Source organism: Perissodus microlepis, chromosome 18 (genome assembly GCF_051167445.1).
Source record: "Perissodus microlepis isolate ML-2025 ecotype Zambia chromosome 18, ASM5116744v1, whole genome shotgun sequence".
NCBI classification, from domain to species: domain Eukaryota; kingdom Metazoa; phylum Chordata; class Actinopteri; order Cichliformes; family Cichlidae; genus Perissodus; species Perissodus microlepis.
In genome coordinates, this window is record NC_140478.1 from 36,160,088 (window position 1) to 36,181,841 (window position 21,754).

At 39.9% G+C, this 21,754-nt stretch overlaps 2 protein-coding genes across 2 annotated transcripts; one reads left to right on the forward strand and one right to left on the reverse strand.

Moving 5' to 3' along the window:
- Positions 1–5,408: 5,408 nt before the first annotated feature.
- On the forward strand, positions 5,409–9,157 carry LOC146368864 (uncharacterized). The gene is made up of 5 exons (XM_084911397.1): positions 5,409–5,550; positions 5,779–5,945; positions 6,050–6,248; positions 6,348–6,438; positions 8,654–9,157. Exons 1-5 carry the CDS (start codon positions 5,419–5,421, stop codon positions 8,854–8,856), a joined length of 792 nt encoding a protein of 263 aa, XP_084767523.1. The 5' UTR covers positions 5,409–5,418; the 3' UTR covers positions 8,857–9,157.
- Positions 9,158–10,301: 1,144 nt separating this feature from the next.
- LOC146368865 (serine/threonine-protein kinase pim-2-like) lies at positions 10,302–13,254 on the reverse strand. Its single transcript, XM_084911386.1, has 9 exons — positions 12,992–13,254; positions 12,370–12,606; positions 12,119–12,244; positions 11,901–11,995; positions 11,715–11,762; positions 11,412–11,630; positions 11,142–11,322; positions 10,885–11,055; positions 10,302–10,795 (listed from the first exon to the last, which is right to left on the reverse strand). The coding sequence occupies exons 1-9, from the start codon at positions 13,050–13,052 to the stop codon at positions 10,704–10,706; spliced, it is 1,230 nt and encodes a 409-aa protein (XP_084767512.1). The 5' UTR covers positions 13,053–13,254; the 3' UTR covers positions 10,302–10,703.
- Between the last annotated feature and the right edge of the window lie 8,500 nt (positions 13,255–21,754).

The window sequence follows — 21,754 nt, forward strand, 5'->3', positions numbered from 1 at the left end:
AAATGGAGGCAGATGGGGTATGTGAAGTTCAATATCTGTGGGCTGAGCACCCTGATACCACAACTCAAGATTTCTGTTTCTGCGTTATCAAAGGTAGCCGGTCAGAATATTCTGGATAATCCTTCATAATTGATCAGAATTTGCCAAATAGACTTAACATGGTGTTAAGTCTGTCACATCATTTATGAAAGTCAAAGGTTAAAGTGTGATTTTCATCAAGAAGAACTTGAAAAGAGAAACTACATGACTATGACTTGACATTAGGCACAGACAGGAATGCTCAAGCGGTATTAGCTGTTTGAAGGTACATTAGGAAAATGTTGAACGTAATGCACAACAAGCACCTTATTTCCTCCACAGAAGGTTGATAATTAACCTTTAACCTCCGTCACTGTGATGTGTGAATACTTCTGCTACTTTACGAACTATTGTAATCATAAAACACTTTTAAAATCTGTATACTCCAATGATTTAAAAACAATAATACAGCAAACATTTAAAACAAATCTCATGACCAAGGGCGCTGCTGGCTTCAGGACCATGCAATAATCCATGTGTGGTTTGTATTTGTATTATAATACAGTCTGTAAGAAAGCCTTTTGTTATATTATTGAGAATATTGATCAACTAATTGTGATGGTGATGGTGCTCATCCGTCTTTTATCAGTCACTGCATTTTAACACAGTTTGCTCACCGTACATTCCAGTTTCTGGTCGCTGAAACCAGTCAGACCTGAGCTCCTGGGGGCCTCCCTCAGGTGAATGTTGTTTTTTAAACTTCGTACCGCTTACGAAACTTCCCCAGCAGAACAATTGGTTTCAGGTTTATTCCTGTTAAGAGTTTGTACATGATAGATAGTTGTTTTTTTTTTTAAATATCGGACACATAATCGGGAAAACACAAAAGGGAAACATTTGTCTTCTTCCTTTTTCATTTTCCCAGCACTAGTTTATTACATCACAGCTTAAAACACTGATTCCAGTATTCAACTAGTTATACATCATTTCCATCCCTTCTTCTTACTGTGTTGAGCCATCAGAGATGCTTCATATTTCCATGTTTTACAGGATTGTCTGCCTAGAATCTGTCGTCATTGTGCTTAAATAGTAGTTTTGACTTTTCATGTAAATGTCAGGATAGGCAGCATCTTCTTTAACTAGTTCAAGCTGCCAAAATAAATCCAGAAATAAATTTTAATCCTTATAAAAGGCTGAAAATAATAGTTCTGAATCCAAAACAGTTAGATGTAGTTTGTTAATTTCCCTCGTTTTGTTATTACCCTAGAGTAGCTTTGGTGTATCTTTTCTCTCTCAGTTAATATTTATTATAAACATCCATCATAACAGCATATATGCAATTACTGGCCACTTTGTTAGGTACACCTTGTTTATAGCAGGTATGACCCCTGTTGCTGACAGAACTGCGTCATGAAGTCATGTTCATTAATTGTTGACTTGAATCTGCCGTTCCACCTCATCCCAAAGATGCTCTATTGGAGTACAGTGAACTCATCTTCATGTTCAAGAAACCAGTTTGAGATGATTTGAGCTGGAAGCAGCCATCAAAAAATGGGTACAGTGTGGTTATAAAGTGATAGACATGGTCAGCATTAGCTGGGCTGTGGTGGTTAAACAATGCTAAGCTGGTACTAATTGGCTCAAAGTATGCCTAGAAAATATTCTCCACACTCTCACACCGCTATCAGCAACTTGAAATGTTAATACAAGGCAAGATGTTCATTCTTTTATGTCGTTTACACCAAATTCTGACCCTACCATTTGAATGTCACAGCAGTCATCAGACCAGCAACATCTTTTCAGTCTTCCGCTGTGTCCAGCTTTGGCAAGCCTGTTCAAACTGCTGCCTCAGTATTTGTTGCTCTAACTGCGGGAATTGGCACCAGCCTTGGTGTCTTTCAGAGGAACTGCTCCTGTTAGTTGTTTGCACTTCCATTCTGGATTAATTTTTCAGACCTGGAGGTTACTACTTGTAAATACGTTGGAGTCTCATACACATATTTAAATGAAAACTTGTTAGTTAACAGATTTGAAGCAGTGGAAATTGTAACCACTCAAAGACATTTAGAACAGCGACAGGTCCCCAGCTCTAATCTGTTTCTTTGTTTTGTAAGCTGGTGCAGACCCAGGACGTGCTGGAGACATTACATCTCACGGCGGGGCTGAGCACCCTGATACCACACCTTCACTTTGGAAGAGGTGGAGTAGGTGGCTGGGGAGAGGGTGGTGCTGGGATCCCATATGTTTAAATAAAATGTCATTTAAAATTGCTTTGACTGCTGGCCCTTGCAACTCAGACGCTAATATATATGTGGATTTATCTTTTGTTGTTGTTGTTGTTGTTGTTCCTGAGTAATTAAGCTCCGGTCTGACGCATTAGACTTCCAAGGGAAGCTGCAGCCGTCAGGGAGTGCCATTGCCATATGGGAGGTGTAATTTGGCTGTAATAATGTTTAAGTAGGGCAGTCTGTGTGAAAACAACATCCACATAAAAACCAGGATCCATTGCAGCGTGGCAAATGTAATTGGTTTTAATGTTGGTGCTAGCTGATTTATGTGGAAAATACTGGGTAAAGTTCAGGTTTGAATGACAGTCAATGTCCCGTATACTTTCTGGGTTTTTTTTTTTTTTGACTGGCATTTTGTAAAGTTGAACAAGTAAATGAAAAGTATGTTAAGGATTAATAAAACAGTTGGAATAACTGCAAATGCTGAAATAATGTAATGATGCAACTGCTAGGAAGTTGAGGGTGAAATTGTTTTAGACACCATCTGCGGTGTAACTGTAATAGCTCTCTGGCATGTGAGAAGGAAGCGCCAAATGGTGAACGATATTAGTTTCAGGTGCACAGTACATACGATTGTGCTGAAGATACGTCCCATTACAAAGTGACTGAATGGTTCTTTAACAGATTTATTTTTCAGGTAATTAACAGTCATTTAAACCTGACTAAAGCCCTAAAATAGATGCATTTTGTGAACCAAAAAGACTAATTCATGTAAAACATGAAAGTCACAAGACTGTGAAACCACATCACCAGAGAAAACCTGCTGGGACCAGACTGTACAAATCACGTTTCCATCCTGCCTTTTTTTTCTGTGTATCAGAGCAGCTGACAGTTAAAGCAAAAGCACAACTGGTTTCAGTTCCTTAAAACAAAGACAGTGTAAACATGTTTAATGGTATGAGGTCCAAAAGTCATTGAAGCTAGATGATAACGGAAATCTTTTTCTGGGTCATGTGACAGTGATTTTTACAGGGTTTTTTTAGTAGAAAAGTCCAATTTAAGCTCAGTTATAAGTGAAAGAGCAATTTGAAGCTGCTCACTTCAGTACTGTAAAATAATGAGTTGCAGCTGTTGTAATCTCTTCATGCAGGAAATGGTAAGAAATGCAAACATTGATTAATTAACTCAAGAGTAAGTGAAAAGACTGATGGATTTGAGAGAAGTTTCGTTCGTTTACATGAAGAAAAAGATGTAATACAACGTTTTTTTCAGACATTGTGTTTCTGTTGGCTTCATCCGAACAATCACCATGTAGTAGAGAGTTTACTGCTGGATGTGAACAGGCTGGGATGACATCCGACACCTCAGGTGTTGCACTAGACTGTGGTGGTGACGGGAGAACTGAGCCAGAAGGTGAACGTTTTGATTTACTAGTCGATCTGCATTCCAGATCTCAGAAACGTTGAGTAGTGAAGAAATCACAGACGCAAGCAGCAGAAATGAGTTTCTCCTGAAGGGTTCAGTCTTTGAGATACGGTGAAGAGTTTGAGTGGCAACCATACAGAGAGCATCAACAACTTTGCATATATATGGTTGGTTTTGTGCATGACTAGTGGTTTGAATTTGATTTTGGGGGGGGGTTGTGTTGTGCTTGTTTTTTTGTTTGTTTTGTGTTTTGTTTTGTTTTTAGCTCTGCTCTCAGAAACCAGAAACATAAACACTCTTAGCACTGCAAAGCCCAAAGATCTCTAAAAGCTTTGTATTATGAACAAATCGTTATAAAATCTAACTCAACAATGTAAATCCACAGCCTGATGGAGCTTATTCTGCTTTACTATGTTGTTCAAAAAAAGAAGCAGACGATTGTCAGAATTTTTATTATGTCTACAAAGACTTAGATGCTTTAGAAAATCGCTGAGGTTTACTCCCTGAGAGGAGATTGCCATTTCTTTACCTTCTTCATCTTCTTTTCTACAGATGCAGTGATGCTTTTAACCTCCACACAGTGACTCCACATCACCAACACCAGCCTCGCTTCCAGCTCCAATGATCTTCCACCTCTGACTCTTTCCTAAAATTGACCAGTAGGTGGGGCCAGCCCTGCCCAGGTGGGGTGGCCAGCGATGGAAGGCCGACGTGGTGGAGGCAGCAGCAGCGGTAGCTACTCACAGATCCCTGTCAGAACAGGCATGGGGTCTGTCAACTCCCCGGCCGTTTCTGTGAGATTGGAGGCGTACGACATCGGAGAGAAGAAATGCATCTCGGATGTGAGGAGGACTTTCTGCCTCTTTGTCACCTTTGACCTCTTCTTCATCACCATGCTCTGGATCATAGAACTCAATGTAAGTCTGTGTTTGTAGTGGCTGTGACAGCAGTTTTGTTTTTTTATTAGATATCTGTAGTAATAAAGTTTTTACAGCAATGTAAAACCACACGAGATTAAGATATATCACCAGACAGTGAGCCTTTTTGACTGAGCCAGCCTACTCGGGAGAAATTTATTGGATGCATCTGCTGTCTTCTATGTATTTTGCTCAAGAAAAAACTAAAACTGAAGATGATTTTATTATTTCCCAGAGATTAAAGGGTTATTTAAAAGTAAAGTTAAACAAAGTCAGGAAAGATAAAACGCTAGTATTGAAGTTTTTAAAAAACTCCAAAGTAGGTGAAGCCGTTAAAAGGCCAGGCTCAGAGCCTTTGGTTTTGCTTTTTTGTGGAAAAACATTTATTGTTCTTTTAGAGCAGGGGTGTCAAACTCAAATACACAGTGGGCCAAAATTCAAAACTGGAACAAAGTCGCGGGCTAACGTTAATATTTATTGAAATATATTTATTCCTCCAGATATAAGAATGAATCTTTTCTTATGGACTCAAACACGTTTTGCTGAAAAACTGAATATGGAACAAGCAAAGCTTAATACTAAACAATATATATATTAGCTGTATAATACCAGTAGGCCAGCTCTGATAGTAATTTGGTATGTATTCGCGGGCCAAATGTAAGTAGGCTGCGGGCCAAATTTGGCCCGCGGGCCAGAGTTTGACACTTATGTTCTACAGCGTCTCTGAAACCATGACTCTCCTCCACAGAGTCCAGACCACATTCACTCAGCCGCTCTATGCTGGACTGTTGGTGTACCTGCTGGATAGAGGTGAAAACACAAACCAAACAATGGCTCTTTCATCTGTTTCACAGCATGCACGGGAACTGGAAACTCGCCGAAGGGAGGCAGAGGAGAGAGAGCGGAGGAAGCAGAGGGAGGTGCAGATGGAACTGGAAAGACAGCTGAAAGAGGCTGAGATGGTAAAAAAAAAGTTTTCCACTTGACACCAATTATGTACAGAGTCTTTTCTCCTTGACTTTGATCTTTGAGAACTGCAGCAAAATGTTGACTGTCATTATAAAATTCACACCTAGTCTTTAATGATTTGGAAAAATGGTTATGACAGTCCAGGAAAAGGTGATTCAGGAATAGGTCAGTTTATACCGCTCTGTTGGTGCATCTGTTTATGTAGCTGTGTGTGTGCATAGATAAAAGACAGCATGCAGGCTGAGATGCAGGTGAAGGAAAAGGAGGCTGAACAACAGAAGAAGAGGATCAGGGAGCTGGAGCTGACACAGCAGCAGCTGGAAGTTGCCCTTAATATGGAGATCCAGGCTCGGCTGGAGGAGGAGAGGGCCAGACTGGAGCTTGAGCGGTAACAATGGATTTCTAACTTATTTTATTTGTGATGGAGATCTGATATATCCATGAGAAGTATTAACATTTTCAGTTGCTTCTTCCCTTTTTCCCCTCCTTCAGGTTGCTGCAGGCTGAAGATGAAAAGAGGAAACATTTCCAGCTCCTCCAGGAGCAGCAACGTACAATGCAAAACCTCAGCCCCATACAGGAGCTGTCAGATGGCAGTCCCGATGAGGACACCCCCTCAGCCCTCAACTCTGCCTCTCAGGAGCTCCAGGATCTGCAGGCATCTCGCCAAAGAAGCCACCAGCATCTGGAGGTGAACAAGTTTGTTTTGACTGGCTTTGTGAGCAGCATCGTATTTAGTGCTCTTCTAAAACAACACTGATGAGGATGCCTGCATGATTTTTGTTTCCAGGAGGTTCAGGAGAGGCTGAGGAATGCCAGTCAACATGTACGGCACTGGAACATCCAGCTGAACCGACTGATGACCCCCATTACTCCTGCAGGTGCCGTATTCACTTTGCCTCTTTGCAGCACAGACTTCTGGAACAGAGTGTTAGTATAGTTAATAACAGTGTAGACCATATAATCTGTCAGATAATTGCATTAAAATGCTACAAAAGGCACCTACCCCCAAACATGTCAAGAGATTCATTCAGTGACTTGAATGAAAGAATCTGACTCACCTCAAGTTAATTAAAATGAAAACTAAATCTTATTATGATTTAAACACGGAAATCTTAAAACGAAAAATAACCGCATGCACAGTTGTTACAGGCTGCAAACATGTTTTATACTGCTTTGAAGTCTGGGACAGCATCATAAGAAGCATAACTGATCTCACCGTAGTCCCATGAAGACTCAAGATGAGTGTTTTCACGACTGCCATCTTGGTGTTTTGAAATCAGGCATGATGAATGAAGGGAAGAACTGTCTGTTAAGGTTCTCAGTCGTTCAGGTCATCGTAGTCTAAGGAGCTTGGAAAGAAAAGCATCTGGACTTCTTTAAGTTTCTTGAAGATGTTTCACCTCTCATTCAAGAAGCTTCTTCAGTTCTCTGAAGAAATTCTGAACTGAAGAAGCTTCTCAGATGAGAGGTGAAACATCTTCAAGAAACTTAAAGAAGTCCAGATGCTTTTCTTTCCAAGCTCCTTAGACTGTAGTTAAACTTCACACACTGGACTTGTCAGTCACACGTCCTTCGCCAGTAGGCATTCCCAGAATGATCTTTCCCCTTCTGACGCTTAGAATGACCAAATATGTGCAAAATGGACAATTCAACATGCCACCATGTCAGTCTTTTATTAAATATGACATGAAACAAATGACTGAGCCATTAAATTTGTCACAAAGGTGTTCACCTAATTCCAGGCAAATGGAATAGACTTCTATGGGACCATAAGTCTTTTTGCACTTTGACATTTGTTTTACTTTTCAGATCTGTAACCTATAACTTTTATACTGTATGTGTTTTGATCATAGGAGTCTACGGGGACTTACTTACTTTTAGCACGTTTAGCAGTTGATGTTGGCTTCTTTTTTCAGTACTGGAGCTTCCCGCTCATTGAAGACTTTTCTAAAAGGAAATGCTTAATCCAAAATGGCGTTTTAAGGGCTTGGATTAATGTCAATTTCAGCAAATATTCTTTCTTATGTTAAAAGAACATGGATCTCTGTCAGTGATAACTTCTGACTTTATAACTCAAATTTTAAGAGAGAGCTTCACTGCTAAGCTCTCATCTGTGTGGGTGTCACGGTTCGCTTGAGGACTCACACGCAGGACTCAGAGGCACAGTCAGTATTTATTACAGTTCCACCAGGTGTATATACAAACAGTGCAGGGGATAGTGCTATATACAAAGCGGTGACAGGGAAAAGGCTCCGGGGAAATCCAGGTAGGGAAAAGACACTTGCTCCTCTTCTGACTCTCTCTCCAAACACTCACACAAAAAGGGAATCCGCTCGGGGAATGCAGAGTCGGGTCCAGGGCATCTATGTACAGAAGGAAACACACGTTAGAGGTTTTGCACAGGGAAGCAAAAGAGAACTTGCTCAGAGCCGGGCTGCACTGACGCGAGTCACACACAACGATCCAGCGATGAGTAGAAGCCACTCCCTGGCTTAAATGCTGGCTGCACTGATGAGGCCCAGGTGTTTCCTCTTCAGAGGGGCGTGGGCCGAGGGCGTGAACCCACCATGAGTTCCGCCCTGGCGAGAGAGCGAGGGAGAGAGCAAGAGAGAGAGAGAGAGAGAGAGAGAGAGAGAGAGCAAGAGAGAGAACACTACTAGTCAGCGGCCTGCTGATCCCCTGGCCGTGACAGTGGGGTTCAAATCCCTTATTCAGATTAAGATTTTATGTGACATTACATTGGCAAAAATTAAATTTACTTGAATAATGTGAGTATTGGAGTAAGTACTTGAGTAATTTTTGAATAACTTTAATTTTGTAATGTGCATATTTTATGAATAATGATGTTTCAATACTTTAATCTACTGAATAAGTAAGAATTAGACTTAATAATCTTTTTACTTTAAAAAGGGAAATTGTGTACAATCTTTTATTCTCCAAAATGCACATAATAAAAATGTTTTGGGGAATGTATATGCTTTTTAAAAACCAATTGCTTCTTACCTGATGCATGCTATAACTTTCAGCAAAACTGAACTAAAATTTGTTAACAAGCTTACCAAATAAGAAATGTTTTGTGAATTTTCTTTGCAGAGCGACTGGAAAGCCGGCTGTTATCAAAGCCCACGTGCCCTAAAAAGGAGGGCGCGCTGGCCAGTAATGAGTTCATCACTAAGTTTAAGATAAGAGTTGATCAGAATAGAGGCGATGATGAAAGTCTGGAGCATCAGTTGGAGGCTGCCAACCTGTCTGATGAATCGTTCGAGGCCCAGACAGAAGTCAACGGACAAATATGATCACAGACATTTTAAAAACGCGAGTTGAGAGTTAAGGGGGAAAAATATTGTAATAAGTATATATTTGAATTGCACACTAAGATATAAAGTGATGGCAGCGAGCACAGTGTTGCAGGATTTAATTAAAAACACATCTGACTAAGACCAACTGAAATTTAGAGTTGTGTATAATAAAGTTTATTCATGATTAATAAAACAAATCTGTAATATTTTTCTTTCTCTTTTGTCCATTTGAATCTCGCTACAGCTTAAATAAAAGAAAAGAATGTGTTTTGAATAAATCAAACTCTATTCTCTCTTTTTCTTTCTTTCTTTTTTTCTTGGTGGGTTTTCTTTTGCAATCAAACGCAACATTATACAATTATATAGTATAGTAAGAAATATCCTTTAACTTAATTTAGTATTTGTTTTTTAATTTTTGTTTTTATTGTTTCCCCTTCAGTTTTGTGCTTATAACATGTTCTAATCTGACATATTATGCAGTAAATTATTTTTGCAATAACTTAACAGGCCATTGTGGGAGCCAACATTCACTTATCAAAGACATATTTGTATATTCTGTGGGCTGCTTTATGGTTGTGTCATTTAGAAACATAAGCCACAACAGACTTCCACCGGAGAGTACTTAAAAATGTATTTTTATGTAAAGATATTTTAATTAACTACTATATTAAGAGAGAACCTATTGTTACATGGATTAATTGTACAAACTGTAGAGAAATAAGTTTAAGCGTGCAACTTTTTATTCATTTTTAACTGTATTAATGTTTTTATGTTGATACAGCCGCCTCATCTATATAGATATAGATATATATGTGTATTCGTACCCTTTTTTCATCATCTAGTTTCCTGTGCCAGATCTTCTACTGATCCACTGAGGCAGACATGTAAAAAAACATGAACTAAAGCATATTTCTGTATATAAACAGGACTTTAAATCTTTATCAACAGCTACTTTAGAGGAAATTCTTCAATAAACTGCAACCAAAGGCTCAACTCAGAGGACAAAATCCAACCTGTTATAAATAGTGTGACAGCAAACTTTCTCTTGTGTAAAGTTACAAATAGGAGTAATTATCCACAGGAGCTTTTATACATAATGAAGTTATAATTCGTCCTGTAGAAATTGTACATTTAAGCTATATAGTTCCCGCTGTGATAACTCTGCTATGAATGCCTCTTATTAACTTTTATGCTTTTACAACCCACTATGAGCAAACACTCAGCAACAGTGGGAAGGAAAAACTCCCTTCTTGAAGGAAAAAACCTCTGGTAGAACCAGGAAATCTGTCTAAACTAGTTGGGGGTTAGAGCAACAGATGCAAGTCTTCAGATCATTTGCAGTGTGACTGTCTTTGTGCACACTTTAACCTGATTCAGTTTTCTTATTTGTCAAAATGCACCATGGGTAAAAAAAACAAAAACAAAAAAACAAAACAAAATAGTAATGAAGGAGAATCCTCAGCAAAGATGAATTAAACAAGTTTTATTTTGATCAAATTTTACTTTAAGTAAAACACATCTTTATTTGATGACATTAAAGTCATCAAATAAAGACAGTTTTGATGGAGCTCCTGACCCAGCCCAAGCTCTCTATGAAGACGAGGAAAAACTCCCCAGGGGGCCAGATCGATGGGAAGAAACCTCGGGAAAGCCCATTCAAAGAGAGATCCCCTTTCCTGGGATGGCTGGGGGGGTTACAGGAACTCCAAAAAAGCAAAATTTTTATTTATTTATTTTTTAAGATTGACCCATTCTATCTATTCCTGTCCAACAGAAAAAAGAAAGGAAGTTACTACAATGTATCATACTTATATGATAAGGTGTGAATTGTGTGTTTGTGTGTGTTATCTTAGCCAGGGGTGAAGCTGGAGCTCCTCCAGTGTTGGGCGCTTCTCCGGGACTGTAGTTAAACATGCGTCCAAGAAATTCCGGCATTCTTGAAAGAAAGAAAAGATCAAAAAGATGAAGATGATAGTTCTAGTGATCCAAGGCATCAGTGAATCTGGAAGTGTGAAGTTTTCTTACCTGTGGACAGACGCTTTTTGATGCTCAGTTTCTTTGTGAGGAACCTCTCGGTACTAAAGTCCCGTGCATGAAGCGCTTCATACAACACCACTCCCATTTGCCACACCGTGGTGGGTCCACACCTGTAGCAGCTCCTCCTGTACCACTCGGGAGGGGTGTGAAGAGGCGTGCCTAACAAACAGACACAATTGCAATTTCTTCTAAAACAAAATACACAAATTGTTACATCTGTGAAAAGCAGGAGCAGAATATGTTACCATAGAAGATGCGATACAGAGATCGCTGTTTAACAAAGCAGCTCAGTCCAAAGTCAATGATGCGAACTCGAGGCACATCTGAGCCGGTCTCAATCAGAATGTTTTCTCCCTTGATGTCCCGATGAAAGATGTGTTTATCCTCAAGTTCCTTTACAGCATCAACTAGTTGCTTCAGAATGACCTGGAAAAGATGAAAAACACAATAATGAGTTAATGCTTTTCTGCCTTGATTGAATGCTGTACAGTCTAAGGTTCTCCCAGTCAACCTACCTTGGCCTTGTCCTCTGGTAAAGTTCTTCCATTTTCTGCTTTGTATTTTTGCAGGTCCACAGCGGGGACAGGTCTCTCCAGCACCAGGATCAGCTCTTTGCCAAGGTCGAACCACTCCAGCAAGGACACAGGTGCTGATATTCCCACTGACCCTTCTGCTTCACCTGCAAGTTTAACCATAATGGCCACTTCCACTGAGAGCTTCTTCCCGCTTTCATCCTGAAATATTACAACAAAGTGGATGATGAGGAACGCCGCATTCAATCCAGTAATGTAAAACTGATTCAAGTGTTGGACGCTTACCGCCACTTTGCAGTAGACTTTATTTTTGGGAATGTGTTTGATGGCAACCTAGAAGACACAGAGCATTGGTGAGCATTTCCTCAGTATGACATAATGAAAGGTGGAAACACAGCAGACGTCTCAGTTTACGATATTATCCATTATCTGCGTTACTGCCTGTCTTACTACCATCATCTGAACACTTACTGGAAAACGATCTTCTATCCGGTAGCCAGCAAACACTGCTCCGCAGCCTCCTTCTCCGAGCTGGTGCTCCTCCACATATCTGGCTTGGAATTCACCTGAACAGACAAAACAACAAATCTTGTTTTATTACAGCTGTGACACAAATTACTCTCCTCTGTAGCCTAAATGTTCCTTTTGCCCTTCCCCTGAATATAAAACCCAAGCTGCTTGCTACTTACGTTTTTGGTCTGCCACTGATTTTTTGTCCTGGTCCACATTCCTTTTTTTTTTCTTGGGTGACTCTCTGTTGTCTCCCGCGGCCTTTCTTTTGCCATTTTTTGCGCACACCTGTTTGTTGTTCAAGTCTGGAGATGTGGAAAACACCAAAAGCACATCAGCTCACTGGATGATAGACACAAACACTAAACACTAATATCTTAAACCTAGCAAGCACACTTAATCTACCCCCTTATTCAACTAATTAGCCTACCTTTACCAGAGTCCAACGAAGAGGATGCTTGCTCCTTGTCACCCCTCATATGGTCGAGAAGTTTAGCCTTCTTTGCTTTCTTTGTTGTGCCCTCTTCATCTTGCACAACCTTGCGCTTCACTCCTCTGACCACATCTGAGCTGGTGGAAGGACCAGCCTGCTCAGCGACCCTCCTCCTTTTTATTGGGGTCTTCTTTTCAGGACTGGCCTTTCTTTTAGCAGTCCTGCTCTTACAATCTATAAACGACAACAACACAGTGGTGAAAAAGAGTCCCCGACATCAGGACTGGAAGCAGTTTGGCAAAGAATTTGAAATTGCTTTTGCTTAAATTATCACAAGTTTATTCTTGGGATAAAAAAACTGACCAGTGCGAATTGATACTAGGTTTACTAAGTCTTAGATCTTGATGACACTTGTTGGTCTGTTTTTACTGTTGAGTCCAAGAATAAACTTATTACATTATTTTACCAAAAGACCGGTAACCTTTCTTTGATTAGACATCTTGTATTAAAGCTATTTTCAATCAAACATATGATTCAATTGCTCCAAAAATGATTCACACAGTGTCAACATTTCTAGGATTTGGATTTTACCAGGATTTGATTTTATTATTTTACTTACCTTGATCTCCTGAATCTTTCTTATCGGCTGGAGTGGTAATTTTTCTTGTTTCCTTTTTCATTGTAATTTCGGAGAACTTTTAAACTCGAAAATGTAAACCGTAATGAGTTAATATTGAGTTAATATTCCTTCAAATGTGCGCCCTTCAAATGCTTGACTTTTCTAACTGAATTCTGTTAGTGAGCTTTATAAGTAAACTCTGGAAACTACGGCAACACAACATAGAATCTTGCCTTTCAGTGACTTCACTGACTGCCAGTAGTTCAAAGTAGTTCACAGAAAAACACTCTGGCAGACAAAGCCATAATATTTCATATAATTCAATCATTTCATATCAATTAAACAGTTTCTTTCATTATCTTTCATCGTTTGTATAAAGACCTCATGTATGGATGACAGTATGAAGATTTGTGGTTGACCACACACTAATAAACACAGTGTCAGCTACATTGTCATCTGATTTAAAGTATTTATTATGTACATTTAACTGTCATGGTACTGAGTCTGTGACCCAGTGTTTTGTGTTTGTTCATTTATATTCATTGATTATTCTTATGTATGTTTTCGGTTCTCTTTATTGTTTTCTTCTTGTGTTATATTCTTAGGCTTTAGGTTTCTGTTACTTTGCCTTGCCCCTGTGTCCCACGTGTCATGTCTAGTCACTCTTGTTTCCATGTTCCCCAATTTCTCCCCAGTCAGTCATGTCTCTGTGTCAACTCTGTGTCTTTGTAAAAGTCTCTTGTTTGCTGTTTTACTTTGATAGTCTTGTGTGCTATGTTAGTGTTTTCATGTCTGTGAAGGTTCTCAGTCATCTAGGTCATCGTAGTCTAAGGAGTTTGGAAAGAAAGCGTCTGGACTTGAAGTTGCTTGAAGATGTTTCACCTTCTCGGATGAAAAGAACTGAAACTTTGCTTGAACGTCTTCAAGCAACTTAAAGAAGTCCAGACGTTTTCTTTCTAAGCTCCTTAGACTATGTTAGTGTTTTCAGTTTTCCTTCCCCATGGTCTTGTTGTTTGTGATTTCTCGCAGCTGTGCTCTCATCCTGTGTCTTATTCCCTCATTTATCCCTCTGTGTATTTAAGCCCATTGTTTTCCTCTGTTTGCTGTTGGGTTGTCTGTGTATCATCCATGACAATTAAATTAAATAGCAAATGCAACTACAATTTCAATGAGATTCATTCCTGGCATTCTACTGCGGTGGCTGAAAGTAGACACCAAGCATTATCACTGTAACTGATGTAAATATTGGACTTGGAGGGGATTCATCTGATAGACTGATGCAAACATTACTGTGAGGAAAATTTTGAATCTCCCAATTTTCTTTTTTTCTGAAAGAAAGAAAGTTGGTTACTGTATCACATTTGTATGGCAAGATGTGAATTCAGTATGCGTGTGTGTTTGTGTCAGAGAGGAGTTTATCTGAGCCAGGGGTAAAGCAGGAGGTCCTCCAGCATTGGGCACTTCTCCAGGACTTTGTTAAAACTTGTTTTCAAGACGTCTGAAATGAAAGAAGGACAAGAGATATCGAGATGATAATTCCAGTGATCCAAGCAATCACATTGATTTTCTGCAAAATTTTCTTTTTGAGAGTCATTCGGCTGGGCAGGGGGTATAACACATCTGCAATGCAGCAACATCTGCTCTCTGGGCCTGTGTGAGAGTGTTATCTCAATGGCGGGAATGAGGATGTTGGAATTTGGCATCTCAGGCACCAACTCATCTCTTTCCTTAACCGGGCTCACCAGAGATTGGTTTCAGCCTCTCTCCATGCTTTAAGGAGGTTGAGTTGATAAATCTGACTGGCCCCTCCCCTGTCTGACCATATCTCTTCATAGTCAACACCAATGTTCTCACCGTGTGACCATGAACGGTCCTTACCACTTGGCAAGTAATTTCGAGCTAGAAGAAGGGAGTAAGACAAGCACTTTATGTCCCTGTTAAAATACAATTACATTTTATCAAATATCACTAAGCAGTCCTTACCTTTAAATACAGCCTGGTTTCTTTCTCTTTCTTTCTATATCTCTGAGTGAAGTTAGCTCTCACTCTTTCTCTTCCTGTGAAATACAGCAAGTGGAGCTTTAGCTAGCAACACACTGTGACACAGTTAGTGTTTGTTGAGGTGATAGAAATGCTGCATTTGAAATTACCTGACACAACATTTTACTCCCTTTTATGTTCACTCCTTTTTTTCTGAAGTACCGCAAATTATGGGCACGTGGGGTTGTTCTGGTGTTGTGCTAAAAATAAATAAATCAAAACTACGGTACATGGTTTGCTCTTTCATCTCTACTGATTAAAACGCGACTGCCTTTCATGTGTCACTGTTTAGGCTCAAATCTCATTGTTTGAAGGCCTGCAGTGACGTGAAATATTAACTTCCCCCAAATGCGTTAAACCCAAAGTAACGAGTTTGTTTTGAAAATATACGGAGAGGAAACTACAGATATTTGTTTAAAAATGTAGGGAGTAAAAATTAAGTACAGCAAGGAAGTTTTTTTTTTTAACTTTTGTACTTCCTACCTCTGGAGCCAATTAAGCTAAATTTAAGAAGCGCATGTCTGTGTATACTTAAAAGCTCTTATAGTTATTTTCACTTTGTAGACAAATTAAAGCACAGAAAAGAAAAACACGATACATTAGAGCATGACATACTTTGACCTGAGGTGGCGCTGCAGCGTGAAAGAGCCTGAACGTCAACCGGAAGAAGACGAGAATAAACTCCCTATAAACAACATGGCGTCTCCCTGTGAGGTGTCATGCCGAGCAACTGTAACTGTTACTGCATATATGTCCCTCCTCAGTGTGAAGAAGACTGGACTCCAAGCTGCTCCTGCTGATCACTGCGTGTTCCTCCTGTGTCTAAAATCTATTTCCATTATGAATCAGGAAACTGTTTGCACCAATCATAAAGGCAATAAAATACGTCACACACTAAGAAATAACTAAAAGGAATTGTGGATTTCAAGGAGATTTTTCCCTCGTTTTTTGAAATCATAAGAATACAAACTAATGCAAGACTGTCATGTTTTCATAAGTTTGTAGAGACACTGTTCTGTTGTATTCTAGGACATCAGTCACTTTTTAAATGCATGCTCCTCCTCCTCATCATCATCAGCAGCAGCACCCATGACCTCCTTTTAGTCTTTGTTTTGTTATTTTTCAGAGTTCAGGAGACGTTCTTATGGGATTTCCACAGTGTACAAGTACTGTTTAGAGCCTTTACCTAAAAGAAAAGAGTAAAGTACAAAGTAGATTTACTCACTGCAGGAAAATAATGCCTCAATCTGATATATTGTCTTATATGACAAACTGAAAGTGATGCATCAAAGTGTAAGCAGCATTTTCCTGTTACAGCTGGTCTAGATGGAACTGATCTGATCTCCTTTATGTACAGGTAGATATCCAGTGGGTTTGCTAAGGGTCACAGATGAGGGGCTGTGTGAGATGTTTAATGGGAAAGGAAATAAAACCATTGTTCCAGACCTGCAGCTAAGATACTCGAGTATCTTCAAATATGAAGCTGAGTATTACTTCCATACTTTCCTCCACTGCTGATGACCTTGTTACCTGCTGCTCCCTGTTAATGATCAGCCTCAGTTCTGATAGTAAACTGTTGGCTCTCGTTCTGTCAGGTTGTTGCTCAGTGACGTCTTGTTTTCATTTTCCTTCTTCTTCAAATGTGTCTTCCTTTAACTCTTTGCTTTTGTTTCTGCTTCAAACACCAAATGATACACGTGCTGCACCTCTGATGGTTTGTCAGAGAGCAGAACAATTTACATTACAGAGAATATTTTACAGTTGAACATAAACTTTAAATGCATCATGTGATTCCCATTACTGGCTGACTTGTCCGTGTCTTTTGAAAGGTGATAGTTGTGTATCTTTAATCAGTTAATGCAATATGCTTGACTGAAAGAGCCATCCAGCGGGTCAGATGGAGAATTTTTCATGCCGAATGTGACCCACGAGCCTTATGTTTGACACCCCTCATTTATACCTTTTCTCTAAAAGAACAGATTCAATTACAGTGTGGATTTGCTCACCACAGCAAAAATCATGCCTGGATGTGATAAATTGTGTCATATCTGACCTCTAAGCATCATTTTAACTGTCACAACTGGTGAAGATGGAGCTGAACTGACCAGCAGCATGTATAGTTAGATTTTTACTGGTTAGCAAATGTTCACATATGAATATCAGCGGCTGTGAGATTTTTAATGGGAGTGAAAAAAATGTTACAGTTTCTGGAAACTTGACTTTGTTTGAGTTTCTAAAAATTCATTTACATCTGAAGTGGCGCTGAGCAACAGCTGCTTTTTGTGAGAGGGAAAAACAAGTTGTTGTTGTTTTTTTATTTAAAACTTAACATGAAGGTTGTGCCACAATTTCAGCTGCAAGAAGTGCAAAACAGCACATAAATAGAAAAAATTATTATTGATTAAAGTCCCTGAAAGTATAAAGGACAGTTTTACATGTACTTGGATACTTTCAGCTACTCTGCCTGACTTTTGTACCCTGCTGCTCCCTGTTAATGATCAAACTCTGACTGACAGTAAACTGTTGACTCTCGTTCTGTCACGTTGTTGATCAGTGACGTCTTGTTTTCAGATGTCTGCCTTTAACTTTTTGGTTTTGTTTACTGAGTAATATACCAGGTGTTGAAGCTCTGATGGTTTTTCAGAGAGTAACAACTTTTATTACAGAGAACATTTTAAAACTCAACATAAACTTAAAATGAATTATATGTAACACATTATTGGCTACTTTAACTGTGTTTTTAGGATCTCTATCTTCCTGTATTATCTGTACTTGAAGGACTGTGTATAAAGGACTTTGACTCTGTAATCAACCGTGGATGTGAAAGCCTTCAATTTCAGTCCAAAAGTTTCTGTCAACTACCACAAGGTGAATGAGTGTGTCTCAGTTTGGACTGTTTCTTTGGGCTTTTGTGTGTGTGTGTGTGTGTGTGTGTGTGTGTGTGTGTGTGTGTGTGTGTGTGTGTGTGTTTTGTTGGCTTGCTTTGGTCTCTCTGTATGGACAGACTGCAAATCAGTTTCCCACTGGAGACAAAAAAAAGTTCCCATTGACTAATGCCTTAAAAGATGGATTGCATCTTGGTGCAGTGTTTCTGCAAGCCGAAGGTGAGCACTGGAAACTTATAGCCTACGCATCCAGATTCATGACAGAGAGTGAGTGTCATTTACACTCAAACTGAGAAGGAATGATTGGTATTTGGGTGCAGTTTGTCACGCTCTACTACTGTTGTGTTATTTTTTTCTGCTCTTCTGTGCTCACTCAGTTTTAATGATGTATTAGCTGCCCTGGTGTATGATCGCCTGGCTTTGCTATCCATCCGATCCTCTATGATGCCTCACGATGTCTCGTCGTCCTCCGGCATTTTCCACCCTCCTCCATTAGCTGGATCCTCGTCAGGCGATTTCGGTGGTTCCTCTAGACCACGGAGAAGGAGAGGGAGAAGAGGAGGTATTCAGGTAAAGCTCAGGCTTTACTGGCGGCGGGGTTTGGCTGGTAAGTGACGTCGAGCGTGCGTTGTCTCCTGTGTTCAGAAAAGCTCCATGGAGGGGGACTTGTTTTCCACAGCCTTGTTTGGATACGCTGGGCCCGGCTCTTTGAGACCGTGCCACCTTAGGAGGGTTTATCCAGACTCTTCTTCGGGCTGGCATTTTCTTCCCTCGGTGAGTTGATTCTAGGAGCGTGACGGCTCGAACCCTGTGTATTTATGTCCCTTAACTCAAGCCTCTGCAAATAATGAGGCTTCTAGCTCACTGAATATGGCGCTTTTTAACGCTCGATCTCTGTCTAATAAATCATTCTTGTTGAATGGTTTTATATTATCTAAAAAACTGGATTTTTTATTCCTGACTGAGACCTGGCAGCGGGATGTAGACTACTCGTCACTTGTTGAACTCTGCCCGGATGGCTATACTTTTATTACCCGGCCTCGGTTATCTGGTTGGGCTGGTGGGCTTGCTGTGGCTTTCCAGGACCATTTCTCCTGCCGCTCCGTTAAAATTGGACATTTTCTTTCGTTTGAGCTGCAGCTGCTTAAAATTGGTAACAAGGATCCTTTCTACTGTGCTGTGGTGTATCGTCCACCTAATAGGTTCTGATAGATCTAATAGGTTATTTTTATCAGAGCTCAGTGACTTCTTATCCGCTACTATGAAGCTGTCTAGGGTGCTCATAGTTGGGGACTTTAACATACACGTTGATGATGACTCCGACCCATTCGCCAGAGACTTTATGAAGATTATGGATTCTTTTCATTTGACTCAGCATGTGTCCGGTCCTACACACAGCAAAGGTCACACACTGGACCTTGTTTTTACTTTGGATTTAATATTGATTTCATTTGCTCTGAGAACATTTATATTTCTGATCACTATGTTATTGTTTTTAACTTGTCTTTTAATGAGCCTTTGCCCCCCGTCAGACGGATGGTTAGCTCTCGCATCTTAAACTCCACAGCGGAGAAATTTGTGGATGCTTTTAACTTACAGCTATCTCCTCAAAATGGTTTTGATTTCTCAACCAGTCTTTTTAATAATTATTGCCTTTCTATTTTAGATGAAATTTGTCCGGTTTAAGACGAGTGTTTCTGCCTCCAAATCTCCTCCTTGGCCAAATGACAGTATTCATTGTCTAAAACGTGATTGTCGTAAAGCGGAGCACAGGTGGAGGAAAACTCATCTAAATGTTCAACTCCTCTATCTAAAGGACCTTTTAGCTTCTTTTAATAATGCGATCATTTCTCACACTTGGTTACAAAGAGCAGAGGCAATCCTAAGGTGCTACATTCAACACCATTAGTGACATTGTTTAGTGAAATTAGTGAAATTTTCTTTCTTTTCTGCTTGCAAAAATTCATAACGTGAGAATGAATTTGATATTCAGTTGTACGTTTCTTTTAAGCCCCGGGATTTATCTAAGCTTCAGCGTCTGAATAATTGCTTAGATTCGATCAAACGTTGGATGGCTGCAAATTTCCTCCAACTCAACGAGGGGAAAACCGAAGTCCTCGTATGCGCCCCTGATAGATTTTTATCGCAGATACTGAAAGCCCTTGGTCCTCTCTCACTCTATGTTAAATCCTCTATCAGGAATTTAGGTGTCACTTTTGACTCGACTCTCACATTGGATGGGCATGTGAAATCTCTGGTTCGGTCTTGTTTTTATCACTTAAGAAATGTGGCTAAGCTAAGCCCGATTTTATCTCGCTCTGAACTGGAGATTGCTATACATGCATGCAAAACGCTGCAGCTAGGCTTTTGACAAAATCCTCCAAGTACTCACATGTGACACCGTTGTTATCTCAGCTTCCTGTTGAATTTAGAGTCCATTTTAAGATCCTGGTCTTGACTTACAGAGCTGTGCACGGACTGGCACCAGCCTATATCTCTGATCTGCTACAGCCCGATGTCCCCAGCAGGTCCCTGAGGTCATCTGATCAGGGCTTACTTGCTATAAAACAGACTAAGATGAGAACTAAGGGTGACAGAGCTTTTGCCACTGTGGCCCCGAGACTGTGGAACTCTCTCCCCCAAACATTAAGAACTGTGGACTCAGTAGCTGTTTTTAAAAAACAACTCAAAACTCACCTTTTTAAAACTGCTTTTGGTTAATTTTTTTGCCTGTTTTATTTAGTCATTTTTAAATCTTTTTATGACTTGTAATCTTATGTGCAGCACTTTGTGATTCTGTCATGAAAGATGCTATATAAATTATTTATTTATTTATTTATTTATTTTTGGCTTAGAGAGGTTCCACAGCTTTGTATGTGGCTTACCCTCTTTCACTGCAGAAACAGATCATTGCCCACTAGTATCTATCATCAAGAAGAACTTGAATGAAATGACGCCAAGAATTTAGCGTCTGATAATGAGAATGCAGAGATATGACTTTCAGCTAGTTTACACACCTGATAATTGCAGATGCACTCGTACGAGCACCCACAGGGGGCATGGTGAGTACAACAGAAGAAGACATTCAGACTCACATAAACATGGTCTCTGCCAAACTTCCTGTGCCAGACATGAAATCTAAGCAAATAACTGATGAGACTGCACAAGACACAGAACTGCAACATGTTATGGAAAGCATGTCAAATGGATGTTTGTTGGCTCGTGTCCACTCTTCTACCATATTAGAGGAGAACTGAGTGTAGTCAATGGACTGCTATTGAAGCAGGACAAAATCGTCATTCCACAGACAATGAGGCAAGAGATGCTGACCAGAATACATGAAGGCCATCTCGGAATTGAGAAATGCAAAAGAAGGGCAAGAGAGACAGTCTTTTGGCCTGGAATGAACAGAGTGATAAAGAATATGATAAGAAGGTGTGAGACATGTCAGAAGTAACACAATAAACAGACCAAAGGATCTATGGTTGTTGATGAAACACCAACAGCGCCAGGATGGATTTGTTTCATGTTAAAAACAACTAAATTTACAATATTTATAATGAACTTTTGAACTACTCAAAATTTTAAAAATATAAATAAATAAGACTATAAATAACCTTTCTGAGAATCTCCAAACACCAAGTGCAGCTATCAAACTTTAAGTAGGTTGCAGTTTTTACTGAAAGTTGTAAATCAAACATAACAAACCCTGTTAGCGCCTCCCTTCACAGATGTGTCTGTATCAGGATGGGTCTAAACAACATGGTGTAAATGCAGTTGCTGGTGAGCCTCATTTCCTGTAGGAGGTGAGACGCAGAGAAATGGACCTTCCCTGTCG

Bases quoted from the DNA above. Each gene is read 5' to 3' on its own strand.
- LOC146368864 (XM_084911397.1), top strand. From the start codon at position 5,419: ATGGCTCTTTCATCTGTTTCACAGCATGCACGGGAACTGGAAACTCGC. The intron at 5,946-6,049 runs GTAACAATGGAT...CCCCTCCTTCAG, and splicing joins GCCAGACTGGAGCTTGAGCG to GTTGCTGCAGGCTGAAGATG. The intron at 6,249-6,347 runs GTGAACAAGTTT...TTTTGTTTCCAG, and splicing joins GAAGCCACCAGCATCTGGAG to GAGGTTCAGGAGAGGCTGAG.
- LOC146368865 (XM_084911386.1), bottom strand. From the start codon at position 13,052: ATGAAAAAGGAAACAAGAAAAATTACCACTCCAGCCGATAAGAAAGAT. The intron at 11,763-11,900 runs GTAAGTGTTCAG...TGTGTCTTCTAG, and splicing joins GGATAGAAGATCGTTTTCCA to GTTGCCATCAAACACATTCC. The intron at 10,796-10,884 runs GTAAGAAAACTT...CTTTCTTTCAAG, and splicing joins CAAAAAGCGTCTGTCCACAG to AATGCCGGAATTTCTTGGAC.